This window comes from Rhinopithecus bieti, unplaced genomic scaffold (genome assembly GCF_001698545.2).
Source record: "Rhinopithecus bieti isolate Rb0 unplaced genomic scaffold, ASM169854v2 scaffold_13261, whole genome shotgun sequence".
Classification (NCBI taxonomy): domain Eukaryota; kingdom Metazoa; phylum Chordata; class Mammalia; order Primates; family Cercopithecidae; genus Rhinopithecus; species Rhinopithecus bieti.
In genome coordinates, this window is record NW_016807494.1 from 1004613 (window position 1) to 1022142 (window position 17530).

General features: G+C 36.2%; 1 protein-coding gene across 1 annotated transcript in view; it reads right to left on the reverse strand.

Annotated features, from left to right (window-relative positions):
* Nucleotides 1-17530, reverse strand: part of CDC42BPA (CDC42 binding protein kinase alpha) — a 333136-nt gene that overhangs the window by 255030 nt on the left and 60576 nt on the right. The window contains exon 2 of the mRNA XM_017882327.1: nucleotides 16234-16325. Coding sequence (XP_017737816.1) covers nucleotides 16234-16325 — 92 coding nt within the window. The remainder of the gene's footprint in view (nucleotides 1-16233; nucleotides 16326-17530) is intronic.

Below are 17530 nucleotides of genomic sequence, written 5' to 3' on the forward strand. Positions count from 1 at the left end.
TAAAATAAAATGTTCAAATATCCCCCCCAAAAAAAATTAAATGTAATTGTTATAGTAATCTGGATAAAAAGAAATATTATTAAAATAGGCAATTACTAAAAAATAAAAAATAAAAGAATAAAAAAAAAATTTCTAGCCGAATACAGTGGCTTACGTCTGTAATCCCAACTCCTAGGCAGGAAGATCACTTGAGGTCAGGAGCTCACGACCAGCCTGGGCAACAAAGTGAGAACCCCCATCTCTATTTAAAACAAATTTTTTTTAATTACCCGGGCATGGTGGGGCACACCTGTAGTCCCAGCTACTTATGAGGCTGAGTGGGAAGACAGCTTGAGCCCAGGAGTTTGAGGCTACAGTGAGCTATGATGGCACCACTATACTGGCGAGACCCGTCTCATTAAAAAAACAAACAAACAAACAAAACATCTAAACCAGGTTTCAGCAAATCATGGCCTGAAGGTCAAATCTGGTCCATTACCTGTTTTTATAAATAAATTTTATTTGAATACAACCACATCCATCATTCATTTGCAAACTGTCTATGGCTACTTTTCACACTACAGTGACAGAGAAGAGTGGTTGCCTCAGAGAACATATGAACTGTGAAATCTAAAATATTTACTGTCACTTTACAGAAAAAGTTTGTTGACCCATAGTCTAAACAGTCCACTTAAAAATACACAGATTACCAGAATATATAAAAAAATACAAAACCTAACTATATGAAAAAGGTTAATATCTTAAGAAAGCTGGCTATACTGAGGCAAATCAGACTTCACAAGGAGTACTACCTTAAAGGGAAACATTCCATTATACAAGACTCAGTGTATAAGAAAGATGAACAATTGGAACGTGTATGCACCAATTAAGTTTCAAAACTGATAAAATAAAAAGTGAGGAAACTACAGGGAAATACAGACATGCCCACAATTATATTTGAAAACTTTAATAGCCCTCTTCTTAGCACTGACAAAACTAAACAAAAATTAGGAAATTATGGAAGAGCTTAATGACAGCATCAACCATCTAGAGCTAACTGATGTATAAAACACAAGCAATAAATGTAGAAAAAACATTATTTTCAAATGTACATGGAATGTTCAATGCACACAGCATATCTAGACAATGTACTAAAAAGCACTAAAAAGAAAACAGCTATCAAGCCACTGAAAGACATGGAGGAACCATAAATGCATATTACTGAGAAAAGCCCATCTGAACAGGCTACCTCTACTGTATCATTCTAAGTATTCTGGAAAAGGCAAAACTATGGAGACAATGAAAAAAAAGACTAGTGGTGGCCAGGGGTCAATGGTGAGGGAGAAATGAATAAACAGACAAAGCACAGAAGATTTCTAGGGCAGTGGAAACTACTCTGTTTGATACCACAATGGGAGATACATAACATACATTTGTCAAAACCCACTGAACGTACAACATCAAGAGTGAACCCTAAGGTAAACTACAGACTTTGGGTAATAATAATATGTCAACGTAGTTTCCTGAATTGTAACAAATATACCATTCTGGTTCAGTGTTTTGGGAGATGAAGGTTGGGTAAGTGTGGGAACAGGAGGTATACAGGAACTCTGTATATTCTGCACAATTTTGCTGTGAACTTAAAATTGCTCTAAAATATAAAGTCTATTAAAAAATTAATCAAAGCAATTCACTATATCAAGTAACTAAAAGAAAAAAATCCATACCATGATTTCAACAGATACAGAAAGAGCTTATGACAGAATTCAGCACCCATCAATAACTATATTTTTTAAATTCTCAGCAAACTATTATAGTAACAGAAGACAGTATCTTCAATCAGATAAAAGGCACCTACCAAAATATTGCCTAACAATAATTTCACCATACTTAACAGTGAAACACTGAATTCTTCCTCCCTCAATTCAGGAATAAGGTAAGGATGTCCACCCTTATGACAACAATTCAACACTGTATTGGAGGTCCAAGCTAGTGCAGTAAGTCAAGACAAACAAACAGAAAGTCTGCAAAGTAAAAAGGAAGTGACTCTATTCTGAAAATCCTATTATCAGACAGTAGGACTGCTTACACAGAAAAACTAAGAGATCAGGGACCAAAAAAACAACAAAACTACTAAAAAATACATGACTTCAGTAGGATCTCAGGAAAAAAAGTCTGATACAAAAATCAACTATATTATCTACATTATTAGCAGCACAGTGTTTGAATGTAAAAATTTTAAAGATATCATTTATCAGACTCAAAAAACTTAAATACTTTGGAATAAAATTTAAGAAAATATGAAGAAGACCTATATATTAAAACTGTAAAACATCCTTGAGGAAATTAAGTTAGACCTTAAAAAAAAAAAAAAAAAAGAGAATACCTGCTTCATAGACCAACAGACTCAACACTGTTAAGATATCGGTCCTCCCAAAATTTATCTATATACTCAGTGCATACTCAATTACATCAGTAGGCTTTTATAAAAATTGATACATTGATTCTAAAATGCAAAAGTCTTAGAATAATTAAAACAATCTTGAAAAAGAACAAAGTAGGACTCTATACACTCAGAGTTCATTACACAATCTCAACATTAGTATAAAGCTACAGGAATCATGACTGTGGTATTAGCATAAAGGCAGACAATGAGATAAAGAGAATAGAGAGGACAGCAATAGAGCACATGGTCTTTTTACTAAGATGCTAAAATGACTTAATAAAGGGAAAACAGCCTTTTCAACAAACAGTGCTGAAACAACTGGCTACAAATACGAAAAAAAATGAATCTCAATGCCGATCTCACATCATACATGAATTTGAGATGGATCACCAATCTAAATACAGTAGTTAAAAACAGAAGGCTTTTAGAAAAGAACACATAGATATCTTTATGATCTGAGTATAAACAAGGATTTCTTAGAATACAGAAAATACTAACCATAATAGAAAACAATTGATAAAATTATACCTTCAAAATTGAAAACTTCTGCTCATTAAATAATTGTTTTAAAAACGAACAAACCACACAATCTGAGAAAATATTGCTAAAACATCTGACAAAGAACTCTTACAGCTCAACAATAAAAATACAAACATTTTGATTTCTAAAGACTGAGCAAAATATTTGAACACACACCTCACAAAGGAAGATATAAGAATGGTTAATAGGCACACAAAAACCCCATGATATATATAACACAAAAACCCCATGCTGATATATAACACAAATGCAAACAACAATGAAAATTAAGACCACAGAATACCACTACATACCCACTAGAATAGGTAAAATTAAGATTAACAACAAAAAATATTGGGCAAGAACAGGGCGTAAGTAGGTATGCAAAAGGGTACAAAAGGGTACAATCCAACTGGAAGTAGTATGCCAGTTTCTTTTAAATTTAAACATGCAGCTACTATCTAGCATAGCAGTTCCACTTCTAGGTATTTACCCAAACAAAAACATATTTCCATAAAAACCTGTACAGGAATATTCATATCAGCTTTATTTGTTACAGCCAAAAAACTGGAAACAAATGTTCATCAACAGGAAAATGAATAAACTGTGGAACATTGATAAAATGGTATACTGCTCAGTAATAAAAAGGATTAATACATGCAATTGCAAGGATGAGTCTTGGACATTATCCTGAGTGAAAGGTGGACACATAACAGTACATATTGTATAATTCCATTTATATGAAATTTTCAAACAGTCAAAATTAATCTACAGTTAAAACTCAGAACAGCGGTTGCCATTTGATGGAAGTTGTGGGGAACCAACAAGGAGGAAAACTTCCCAGGGTGATAGAAATATTCTGTATCTTGATAAGGGTGATCCATTTTCCAAAAACTCAAGGAACTGTACGTATACAATTAGGGTATTTCAATGTATGTAAAATTTACCTCAGAAGATCTAAACAAACAACAAAAAGATTTTGTGCTCTTCGTTCATATGTCTTCACCAGTGAGGTCTTCTGGACATTATTAAAAAGAAACAACACCGATCTTACACAAATGCTTTCAGAAAATTGAGAAAAACACTTTCCAAATTGTTTTATGAGCTAAATAATATCGTTCCAAAATGTAAGATTATAAAATAGACAAAGGCCAATCTCTCTCATACACATAAACAAAAAAGTATAAACAATATATCAGCAAATCAAACCCAACTATGTATTAAAAGGCCACACCAGGAACAACTGAATTTCTATAGTATTGTAATATTGGTATATTTGAAAATTATAATTTCAATATTAGCCAAATATCATAGTAAAATCATATCAAAATAGATACAGATGGAGCTTTTGATAAAAGTTAACTCCTATTAATGATAAAAGCTCTCTACAGACTAGGACAAGAAGGAAAAAGAGTAATCATTTTTTAAAAAAGTAGTAGTAGCAGCAAACTTCTTAATCATTAGTAAAATGCTGAACACTTTCCCCTGATTTACAAACCAGACAAGGATGCCCACTTTCAGCACTTAAATTCAACATTTTATTAAAATCTCCTCTATTACAATAATACAGGAAAAAGAAATAAAAGGAATAAAATATTGGGAAGAACAAATGTTATCATTATTTGAAGATCAAGATGAGTATATAGAAAATTCAAAAAATTTATGTATAAACTAGAATAAGTTAATATAATCAAGTTCCTTAAATAAAAGATTAATATTTTAAAGCCAATTGTATTTCTATCACAGCAAGATAAAAAAAAAACAGATTCTAAAACCCTCCGGGTTACTAGCTACAAAAAACATCAGACTCAAAAATTAAATAAAAAAAGAATTGGATTGGGGCAGGTAAAGAAAAGAAATCAGACCCATAAATTTAATGAAACATGAACAAGACATCTACACTGAAAAATATTTTCCTCAAAGACCAAAAACAGAAGTACCATTTGACCCAACAATCCCATTACTTGGGTATATACCCAAAGGAATATAAATTGTTCTCTTATAAAGACACATGCACACATATATTCACTGCAGCACTATTCACAATAGCAAAGACGTGGAATCAACCTAAATGCCCATTAATGGTGGACTAGATTTTTTAATGTGGTACATATACACCATGGAACGCTATGCAGCCACAGAAAAAAAATGAGATCAGGTCCTTCGCAGAGACATGGATGGAGCTGGAGGCCACTATCCTCTGCAAACTAACACAGGAACAGAAAACCAAATACCCCATGTTCTCACTTGTAAGTGGGAGCTAAATGATGAGTACACATGGACACAAAGAAGGGAACAACACACACTGGGACCTATCAGAGGATGGAGGGTAGGAGGAGGGAGAGGATCAGGAAAAAATAACTAATGGGTACTGAGCATAATACCTGGGCGATGAAATAATCTGTACAACAAATGCCCATGACACAAGTTTACCTATTTAACAAACCTGCAAGTGTACCCCTGACCTTAAGAATTGTTTTTAAAAAAGACTTCTACATTGAAAACTGTTTTTTAAAAATTAGTAAGTAACACACATAGGGGCCCCAACTTTAGACAAAAGTTCCTTTGCAATTATATGTGAAAAAGGTAGTCTTTACAACAAACAATAATCAGAAACCACAAAGAATAAAGTGAACTTTAACCTATACCTCAGAAAACACAAAACATTCAATACCAGATGGATGAGACATCTAAACATGAAAGGTTTCTCTTGAAAGATCAGAGAAAGAATTTATTTTAATTATAGGAAAATATGTTTATGACCTCGAGGTTAGAAAAAAATTTCTTAACACAAAAATCACTAATTATAAAGAAAAGTTTAATTAATTGGACTCCATTAACACTAAGAATTTGTTTAATACAAGCTCTTTGGAGAGAGGGAAATGCCAAGCCACAGAAAAGATGTGTCACATATATACACACACACATGTGTGTACATCTCCAACAACAGATCTGAATCTAGAATATGAAGATAAGTCAGACAACTCACCCACACAACTCCTACTTACCCAACCCCAAAATGTGCACTTCACGGAAAGGATATCTAAGTGATGTGAGGTGATATGAAAATGTGTTCAAATGTAGGTGCTATCAAGAAATGCAAAATGAAATATCACAATACAGCTACTCACTCACTAAAAAAAAACCTAAAGTTAAAAAAAAAAAAAGACCCATGTTAGTGAAGTTATAAAGCAACTGGGACCTTTATACACTGTTGATGGGATATAAATTATTAACCACTTGGGAAGTTATTTGGCATTATCTACTAAAGCTAAATAAGCTTACCCTGTGACCCAGCAATTCTAAATTTATATCAAACACAAATAAGTGCTCATATCTCCCAAAAGATATGCACAAAAATGTTCATAACAGCATTATTCATAATGGCCAAAAACCATAAACAACTTGAACACCATTAATAAATAACTTGTGGCATGTCCATATTAAGAAAATACTGTGAACCAGGGAAAAACAAGAATGAATTACAAAAGTGTACTGTTGAGCACAAGAAGCCAGAAACCAAAAAGTATATATTACGTAATTCCATTAACATAAAACTCAAAAGCAAGCAAAAAAAAAAAAAAAAAAAAAAAAAAAAAAAAAAAAAAAAAACTAGGGTGATAGAAGTCAGAATAGTTCACAGAATAGTTAATAAAGAAGTGATTATTCACATGGCAGGGGGACCAATAGGAGCCTATCAGAATGCTAGAAATATTCTATATCTTGAATTGCCTGGTGGTTTATACAAGCTCATATAAACGTGAAAATCTGGCTGTTGCCAGTGGTGAAGCAAGGTAGTGGAATAGATGCCTACACCATTCAAGCTCCCCCACACCATGCTGGAACAGCAAATTTTAAAAACTATCTGCAAAGAGAAAAGCACTATCACAAGAACCAAAACTCAGGTAAACAATCACAGTACCTGGTTTTAACTTCGTATCTTGAAAAAAGGCATTGAGGAAGACAGGAGAAACAGTCTTGAATCATGGATGCCACCCCTATTTCCTATTCCCTGGCAATGGCCATGAGGTAGAGAGAGAGAATATATTTCAGGGAGGGAAAGTACAGACACTCAGTGCTGCCCTGTCACAGCAGAGAATGAAGCCCTTCTGGACTCAGCCAGTGGCCATGCTTGGAGGGGACATTTAACTAGCTCTAGCCAAAGGGGAGTCACCTATCCCAGCAGGTCAGAACGAGAGTTTCCCAGCAAGCATCACCACTGCAGGCTGAAGTGCTCTGGGGTCCTAGGTAAACTTGAATGTCAGTCAAGTTGTGTTCTAACAAGGACTCCAAGTCCCAGGCAACTCCTAGTGCTTGGAGCCAGTGAATTAGGGTTGCACATGACCTAGAAAGGCATCAACTATCCATCCCCCAACCCAGGCAGTGCAGCTCACAGGAACCAGAGTGACTCCCTTCTTCTGCTTAAGAACAGAAGAGCAAAGAGTAAAGAGGATTTTGTCTTGCATCTTTTTTTTTTTTTTTTTTTTTTGAGACGGAGTCTCACTCTGTCGCCCAGGCTGGAGTGCAGTGGCGCCATCTCAGCTCACTGCCAACCTCTGCCTCCCAAGTTCAAGCAATTCTCCCATCTCAGCCTCCCGAGTAGCTGGGACCACAGGCACGCACCACCTCACCCAGCTAATTTTTGTATTTTTAGTAGAGATGGGGCTTCGCCATGTTGGCCAGGCTGGTCTCGGAACTCCTGACCTCAGGTGATCTGCCCACCTTGGCCTCCCAAAGTGCTGAGATTACAGGCGTGAGCCACCGTGCACAGCCCCGACTCTGTCGTGCATCTTGGATACCAGCTCAACCACACTGGAATAGAGCACCAGGCAGAGCCATGAGGCCCCCATTCCAGGCCCTAGCTCCCCAACGACATTTCTAGACATGCTCTGGGCTAAAAGGGAACCCGTTGCCTTGAAGAGAAGGATTCAGTCCTGGCAGGACTCATCACCTGCTGACTAAAGATTTCTTGGGCACGGAATTGCCATTGGGCACCAGCAATACCCAGGGAGTATGCCGTGGGCCTTAAGGTCTGAGACTACTTGCTTCAAGTGAGACCCAGCACATTCCCAGTTGTGGTGGCCACCGAGAAAGACTCCTGTTAGAGAAAAGCAGAGGGAAACGTAAAGGGAACTTTGTCTTGCTTTCAGGTATCACAGTGGGGCAGAGCAAAAGGCAGGCTTTTCAGATCCCCAAGTCCAGCCTCTTGGACACCATTTCCGGACTGGCTCTGGGCCAGGGGAAAACCCACTGCCTGAAGGGTAAGTCCCAGGCCTGGCAACATTCACCACAAGCTGATGGAAGAGCGTTTGGGCTTTAAGTGAACACTGGTGGTGTGGCCTGGCAGAACCGCTCATTGACCAGTCATGGTGCTGGCCACAGAGAGGGGCTCCTCCTCTACATGTGGAAAGGGGAGAGAAGAGCAGGAAGGACTTTTTGTATTGTGGTTTGAATGACAGCACAGTTATAGTAAAACAAAACATCAGGCAGAATGCTAAGGTTTTGCTATGCTGGGCTTCAGGTCTGACCCAACACAGTCCCAGTGATGGTGGCCACAGGGGGACTTGTATCACCAAATCCCCAGAGTTCCCGGTGGCTCAGCACAGAGAGAAAGACTCCGTATGTTTGGGAGAAAGTAAAGGAAAAGAGTAAGAGTTTTTGCCTGGTAATCCAGAGAAATCTTTTGGATCTTATCCAAGACCACCAAGGCAATACCTATGCAAGACTACAAAAACCACTGTGTTACTGGCCTTTGGGCCCAAGTCCCTTCAAATACCTGGAATGCCTTCCCAAGAAAGACAGGTACAAACAAGACCAGACTGCAAAGTCTACAATAAATACCTAACTCTTCAATGTCCAGACACCAAAAAACATCTAAAAGCATCAACACTATCCACAAAAACCTGACCTCACCAAATGAATTAAATAAGGCACCAGGGATCAATCCTGGAGAAACAAAGACACATGACATTTCAGACACAGAACTCAAAATAGCTATTTTGGGCCAAGTACGGTGGCTCACACTTGTAATCCCAGCACTGTGGGAGGCTGAGGCGGGTGGATCACTTGAGGTCAGGAGTTCGAGACCAGCCTGGCCAACATGGTGAAACCCCCCTCTCTACTAAAAATACAAAAATTAGCCAGGGGTGGTGGTAGGTGCCTGTAATCTCAGCTAATCAGGAGGCTGATGTGGAAGAAAATGGGAGACGGAGGTTGCAGTGAGCCAAGATCACGTCATTGCACTCTCCTGGGCAACAGAGCGAAACTTCGTCTCAAAACAAAAAGCTACTTTGGCCAGGTGCAGTGGCTTATGCGTGTAATCCCAGCACTTTGGGAGGCCGAGCAGGCAGATCATTTGAAGTCAAAGACCAGCCTGGCCAACATGGTGAAATTCCATCTCTATTTTAAAAAAAAATACAAAAATTAGCCAGGCATGATGGTCCACACCTATAATCCCAGCTACTCAGGAGGCTGAGGCAGGAGAATGGCTTGAACCCAGGAGGCAGAGGTTGCAGTGAGCTGAGATGGCACCATTGCACTCCAGCCTGGGCAACAGAGTGAGACCCCATCTTAAAAAACAATAGCTATTTTGAGGAAACTCGAAGAAATTCAAGATAACACAGAGAAGGAATTCGGGATTCTATAAGATAAACTTCACAAACATTAAAATAATTTAAAAGGGGGCCAGGCGTAGTGGCTCATGCATATAATCCCAACATTTTGGGAGGCCAAGGCAGGCAAATCACCTGACGTCAGGAGTTCAAGACCAGCCTGGCCAACACTGTAAAACCTCATCTCTATTAAAAATACAAAAATTAGCTGAGCGTGGTACGCACCTGTAGTCCCAGCTACTTGGGAAGCTGAAACAGGAGAACTGCTTGAACTCAGGAGATGGAGGCCGTAGTGAGCCGAGATCACACTACTGCACTCCAACCTGAGTGACAGAATGCGACTCCATCTCAAAATAAATAAATAAACAAAAAAATAATAATTTTTAAAAATCAAGCAGAAATTCTAGAGTTGAAAAACACAACTGACATGTTAAGGAATGCATCAGAGTCTCTTAGTAGCAGAATTGATCAAGCAGAAGCAAGAATTACTGAGCTTGAAAACGGGCTATTTGAAAATACACAGAGGTGACAGAAGAAAAAAGAATGAAAAGCAACGAAGCACATGTATAAGATCTAGGAAACAGTCTGAAAGGGCTAAATCTAAGAGCTATCGACCTTAAAGAGAAGGTAGAGAAAAGAGGAGTAGAAAGTTTATTAAAGGGATAATGAGAGTACTTTCCAAATCTAGAGAAAGATATCAATATTCAAGTACAGCACAGTTCGTTAAGTACTAGCTAGAGCAATTAAACAAAAGAACAAAAGGGTGCCCAAACTGGAAAGAAAGAAGTCAATTACCCTTGTTTGAAGATGATATGGTCTTATATTTTGGAAAACCTAAAGACGCCACACACACACACACAAAATCTTATTCAAACTGATAAACAAATTCAGTAAAGTTGCAGGATACAAAATCAACATACGAAAATCAGTAGCATTTCTCTGTCAACGATGAACAACCTGAAAAAGAATTCAAAAAAGTAATCCCACTTACAATAGCCACAACTAAAATTAAATACCGAGAAATTAAATCAGCCAAAGAAGTAGAAGATGTCTACAGTGAAAACTATAGAACACAAATGCTATGGTCAAATGGCATAAGAATAAAATGCTATTGTTTATTTGTCCCCTACAAAAGTGTAAAAATCCATCAAGTTACGTATGTGTGTTTTTTAATTGAAGTATATAAACATATATATGTGAGGTATGCGCACACTCGCACACACACCTCAATATACTGATAAAACACTGATGAAAGAAATTGAAGAGGACACAAAAAACTGAAAAGATAGTCAATGTTCATGGGTTAGAAGAATCAATACTGTTAAAATATCCATACTGCCCAAAGCAATCTACAGATTCAATGCAATCCCTGTCAAAATATTAATGACATTCTTCACAGAAATAGAAAAAATAATCCTAAAATTTATATGGAATTACAAAAGACCCAGAATAGCCAAAGCTATCCCAAGCAAAAAGAATGAAACTGGAGGAGTCATATTATCTGACTTCAAATTATACTACAGAGCTACAGTAACCAAACCAGCATGATACTGATATAAAAACAGACACATAGATTAATGAAACTGAATAAAGAACCCAGAAGGAAATCTACATACCTACAGTGAACTAATTTTCAACAGCGGTGCCAAGAATGTTAGGGAAAACACAGTTTCTTTAATAAACGGTGCTGGAAAACCTGGATATCCATATGCAGAAGAAGGAAATTTGATCCCTATCTCTCACCTTATATCAAAAACAAATCAAAATGGATTAAAGACTTAAGTCTAATACCTCAAAGTATAAAACTACTAAAAGAAAACATTGATGAAAATCTCCAGGACACTGGTCTGCACAAAAATTTCTTAAAACACAGGCAACCAAAGCAAAAAATGGACAAATAAGATGACATCAAGTTAAAAAGTTTCCGCACAGCAAAGGAAACAATCAACAAAGTGAGGAGACAAGCCACAGAATGGGAGGAAGGATTTGCAAACTACTCATCTGACAAGGGATTAATAACCAGAATATACAAGGAATTCAAACAACTCTATAGGAAACAATCTGATAATCCAGTTTTTAAAACGGGCTAAAGATTTGAATAGACTTTCGATAAAAAAGACATACAAATGGCAAACAGGCATATGAAAAAAGTGCTCAACATCACTGATCACCAGAGAAATGCAAATCAAAACTACAATGAGGTATCATCTCACCCCAGTTAAAATGACTTTTATCTACAAGTCAGGCAGTAACAAATGCTACTGAGGATGTGGAAAAAAAGGAGGAAATGGGGATGATTAATGAGTACAAAAAAATAGAATGATGAAGACCTAGTATTTGGTAGCACAACAGGGGCACTGTAGTCAATAATAATTTAATTGTCCATTCTGAAATAACTAAAAGAGTACAACTGGATATTTTGTAACACAAAGACCAATAATAATTGTCCATTTTGAAATAACTAAGTACAATTGGATTTTCTGTAACACAAAGGATAAAGGCTTGAATGCTTGAATGTCCATTTTGAAATAACGTGGGTATCCAATTTTCCATGATGCAATTATTAAGCATTGCGTGTCTGTACCAAAATATCTCACATACTCCATAAATATATAAACTTACTATGTACCCACAAAAATTAAAAAAAATAAATAAGGCCGGGCATGGTGGCTCACGCCTGTTAATCCCAGCACTTTGGGAGGTCAACATGGGTGAATCACCTGAGGTCAGGAGTTCGAGACCAGCCTGTCTACTAAAAATACAAAAATTAACCAGGCGTGGTAGCAGGCACTTGTAATCCCAGCTACTGGGGAGGCTGAGGCAGGAGAATCACTTGAACCCGGGTGGTGGAGGTTGCAGTGAGCCAAGATTGCACCATTGCACTCCAGCCTGGGTGACAAGAGCAAAACTCCATCTCAAATAAAAAAATAGAAAATAAAAAAAGAATGCTATGGTCAAATGGCATAATAATAAAATGTCATTTCTTGTTTTGTACCCTAAAAAAATGTAAAAATCCATCAAGTTGTATGTGTGTATATTTTTTAAAACTAATGTGTATGTATATACCACAATATACTTCAATTTTTTTTAAATTTTAGAACCTCAAAAAAATATATTTTCAGACAAATAAAATCAGAAAATTTGTCATCAGCAGACTTACACTGAAGAAATACTAAAGGGGGCCAGGCACAGTGCCTCACAACTATAATCCCAGCACTTTGGGAAGCTGAGGCAGGAGCACTGCTTGAGCCTTGGACTCTGAGACCAGCCTGGGCAATGTAGTAAAACCCCATCACTACAAGAAAATTTACAAATTAGCCAAGCATGCTGGTGCTCATCTATAGTCTTAGCTACCCAGGATGCTGAGGTAGGAGGATCACTTGGGCCCAGGAATTCAAGGCTGCAGTGAGCTATGATCATACCACTGCACTGTAGCCAGAGAGACAAAGCAAAACTTTGTCTCTAAATATAAAATAGAAATATTAAAGGGAATGTTTAAGTCAAAAGGAAAATGATCCCAAAGGGAAGTACATGAATGTGAAGAGCAGAGAAAATATAAATATGTGGGTAAACCTACATAAATAGGTACGATATATATATTGGGGTTTCAAATATATATGGAACTAAAATACATGACAGCAATGACCAAAAAAAAAAAGGGGTAGAAATTGGGTAAATGGGAATTGGCAAAATATAAATTTACCAAGGATACATGTGGTAATCGCCAGGGGAACCCATTAAAGAAGATAAAATTGGGAGGTATAATTTAAAATATTCCATTAATCCAAGGAAAAGCAAGAAATGAGAGAAAAGTAACACAAAATGAGCAAAACAAATATAAAACAAAAACCTAATTATATTCTACTGAACAGGAAACACACCATATGTTTATAGAAAGCTAAAACTAAAAGGACAGAATAAGATATTTAATGAAAATACTAATAAAAAAGAGTTGGAGTAGTTCTACTAATATCAGATTAGGAAAATTTAAATCAAAAAACACTGTAGAGATAATGGGAACACTCCATAATGATGAATGAGTTAATCACCAGGAAGATATAATAACTGTACATATGTTATCAGCAAAAACTGAAAGAAATGAAGAAATCCTCTCTCAGGAAATGATAGATCAAACTGAAAAAACAGAAAGCAAGGATGTTGAAGATTTAAACAAGATTTTGAACTTGACCTAAGTGATATTTACAAAACACTGAACAGCAAATTTCAAAGGATTCCAATCACATAGAGTATGTGTTCTAACCACTTTTAAATTACATTATAATAATAACTCAATAAAAAAACAAACTAGAAAATTTTCTAAATGTTTAGAAATTTTTTTAATGGACTTCAAATTCATAGATCAAAAAACAGAGATTTAAAATCACACTATATTTTAAGCAAAAAATATATACACATATATGACATATCAAAATACGTCTGCTATAGCTAAAATATATAGCCTAACCACAGATTTGAAAAGAAGGGCTAGATATCAATGCTGTTTCAAAAAATCAGAAAAGAATAGCAAGTTAAAACCAAAGAAAATATTATAAAGTACAGAAATTAAAGAACCAGAAAACAAATCTACAATAACAAAATTCAAAAGGCCAAAAGTTAATTCACGGAAAAGATAATAAACTGATAAACCCCTAGCAAGAAAATTTTAAGACAGAAATGATCAATACAGTAATAAGTTGTAAAACTTAGATGAAATGGATAAACCTAGCAAACTAATACATATATACAACAAGTCATTTTATTTCCATTAAAGAAATTAAACATATTATTTAAAACTTTTCAATAGCAACCTCTGGTCTCATACTTCACCAGTTAAGTCTTGCAAGCATATGAGGAAAAAAGTAATAACAATCTTCACTAACTCTTCTGGAGAACACTAAAGGGGGGAACATTTCCCTCTTCTTGTAAGACCAGCAAAACCAAGATACCAAAATCTGATGAGAACATTCAAAGTAGGAAAATTACAGGCCAATTTATCTTAAGAACATAGGTGCAAAGATCCTAACACACAAAAGCACATGAAGTCCATTGGTACATATGAAGGGATAACATATCACAAGCCAATTTGGCTTATTTTAGGAATGCAAAGATTGTTTAACATCTGAAAATATAACAGCATAATTCAACACATTAATAAAGTAAAGCAGAAAACCATGAATGTCCCAAAAGATGCAAAGTATTAATAAAATTCAACAAAATTCCTGATTTGAAAAGTATAACAAGGTATAAGATCAATAAAATTAAATTATACTTCTAACTACTACCAAGAAAACAATTAGGAAATGAAATTTCACCAACAATTCTAATTAAAATAATATCAAGAATATCACATATCCAGGAATAAATCTGCTGAAAGATGTGGAGGTCTTCTATACTGAATGAACACTACCAAACAGTACTGAGAGAAATTTATAAAGCCCTAAATAAATGGAAGAATATACCATGTCTATGGATTAGCTAATTCAGTAGTATTGTTAAGATGCCAATTAATTGCAAACTGATTTCCGGTTTCAATACAAACGTAACCCAAATTCCTGGAAGAGAGAGAGAGAGAGAGAGAGAGAGAGAGAGTGTGTGTGTGTTATGTGTGCGCGTACGTATATGTGTATCTTTTTTTTTTTTTTTTTTGAGACGGGGTCTCCCTCTGTCGCCCAGGCAGGAGTGCAGCGGCCAGATCTCAGCTCACTGCAAGCTCCGCCTCCCGGGTTCACACCATTCTCAGCCTCCCGTGTAGCTGGGACTACAGGCGCCCGCCACCTCGCCCGTCTAGTGTTTTGTATTTTTTAGTAGAGGCGGGGTTTCACCTTGTTAGCCAGGATGGTCTCGATCTCCTTACCTCGTGATCCACCCATCTCGGCCTCCCAAAGTGCTGGGATTACAGGCTTGAGCCACCACGCCCAGCCGTGTATGTGTATCTCTACGAGTGAGTAGAAACTGAAAAACTGATTCTAAAATACTATGAAAATATCCTCTGGGAGGCCAAGGCAGGCAGATCACTTGAGGTCAGGAATTCGAGACCAGCCTGACCAACACAGCAAAACCCCGACTTGACTAAAAATACAAAAATTAGCTGGGCCTGATGGCGGATGCCTATAATCCCAGCTACTCAGGAGGCTAAGGCAGGAGAATCACTTGAAGCCGGGAGGTGGACGTTGCAGTGAGCCGAGATCACGCCACTGTACTCCAGCCTGGGCAACAGAGGGAGACTCCATCTCAAAAATAAACAAACACATACATACATACATACACAAAATAAAATACTATGAATATATCAGGGGAGGAGAGATGGGAGAGGGGTAGAAAAAGGAAGTTGGAGTTATATACACTACCAGGTATCAAGATTCCTTATAAACTAGAATAAGACAAATAAATAGACCAACAGAACAAAAGAATCTAGAAACACACTCATATTTACATTGACATATGAAGTACATGTGAAAACATGATCTTAGAAAAAAATTCCAAGTAGAAATATTTCATTCAACACTTTATTTTCTGAGCAACTGTATCAATCACAACAGCACAATCAATCACATCAATCACAACTTAACAAATATTGTTTAACAAGTAACAAGTAACAATACTTGTTAAATTCTCTCACAACTGTTCAACAGCTTCCAAAACAATTAGCAGACCTTCTATCAAATCTTAATCTCTTACCTCCCCAAAAGCTCCTCGACCAATCACCTTTAATATTTCAAAGTCTTCTCTATGTAATCGCATTTGTTTCACTTTAGAAGTAAATGGTTTAGCTGAAATGAAAGAGCAATATCAATTATTTTCTTAATAAAATGTGATGCAAATTAGATATAAATAATGGTGTTTCTTAGTTACACAAGAATTCAAATTATGATTTAAGAATTGTCAAAATATTTAAAAATTCCAAACTATATGAGAATAAACAAATTTGATTTCCCTAAGAAAACAATATATTTTATTTCTTACATATGAATTACATTTTGGTGAGAAATATATGTTTAAACTCCAAATAACATATGAAAGAATGCAAAGCAAGGGGGATGTAAAAGTGAGACCAGTTTTAACATCCTATCAGCATTAAATATATATTTTAACACAAACGTATAAAAAATAAAAGCAGATTTCACGGCACCAGAGAGCTCTTCAGCAATTCCCACCAAGTAAATTCATATGTCTTTCACATTCATTTGTTCTTTCAAAATGCTTCAGCAAACGTCTACAGGATACAAAGCATGGTGGCAATGACTGGAGTTTTTAAAAAGTTGATTATGGATATGATACTTTCCTTCAAGAAGCTCTTAGTCTTCATTCAAGACAGACAAGTATGCATATATGCAGACACAAAATTGAATAATGTGATAAAGTTTTAAGTGCTTCAGAATTAGTGAGAACACTAATTATGTGGAAACTAATGCTTCACACAAAGGAGATAACAGATAAATTGAACCTTGAGAACTAAATAGAATCTTGCTCCTTTGCCTGGGTTTGACTGTGTAGATACTCCAGGCAAGAGGGAACAATATAAGCAAATGAAGAGAGGTAAGGAAGTGAATTTGGGGTGTTAATGGTAAACAATCCATGGTAAAGAATTGTGAGAAGAAATGAAAAGAAATAAGAGCTAGAAAATGGAAAATGCTTTGAATTTAATTAAAGGAAATTAGATGTAATCTTATTAATAATTTTAACTGGTAAATTAAAATGTGTTAATGTAAAATGATTATATATTCTGCTGCCTCTAAGAGAAGTTTAGACTTGTCTCCTTTCCTCTCCTCGGGTCCGTCTTTCACAAAAAGGAATTGATATGATTAAAGGATCATAATACATGGGTGTAGCTGTCTTCTCCTCCTTTCCATGGAGCCAAAGTGTGATAAGATCAAAGATATGTATTTGAGCATCAGGGGAGTGAAACAGACAGGTCAAACAGTTTGCTTTGATCTAGAAGTATGCATTTAGCCCTAACTAGCTTCGAAAACGGGTA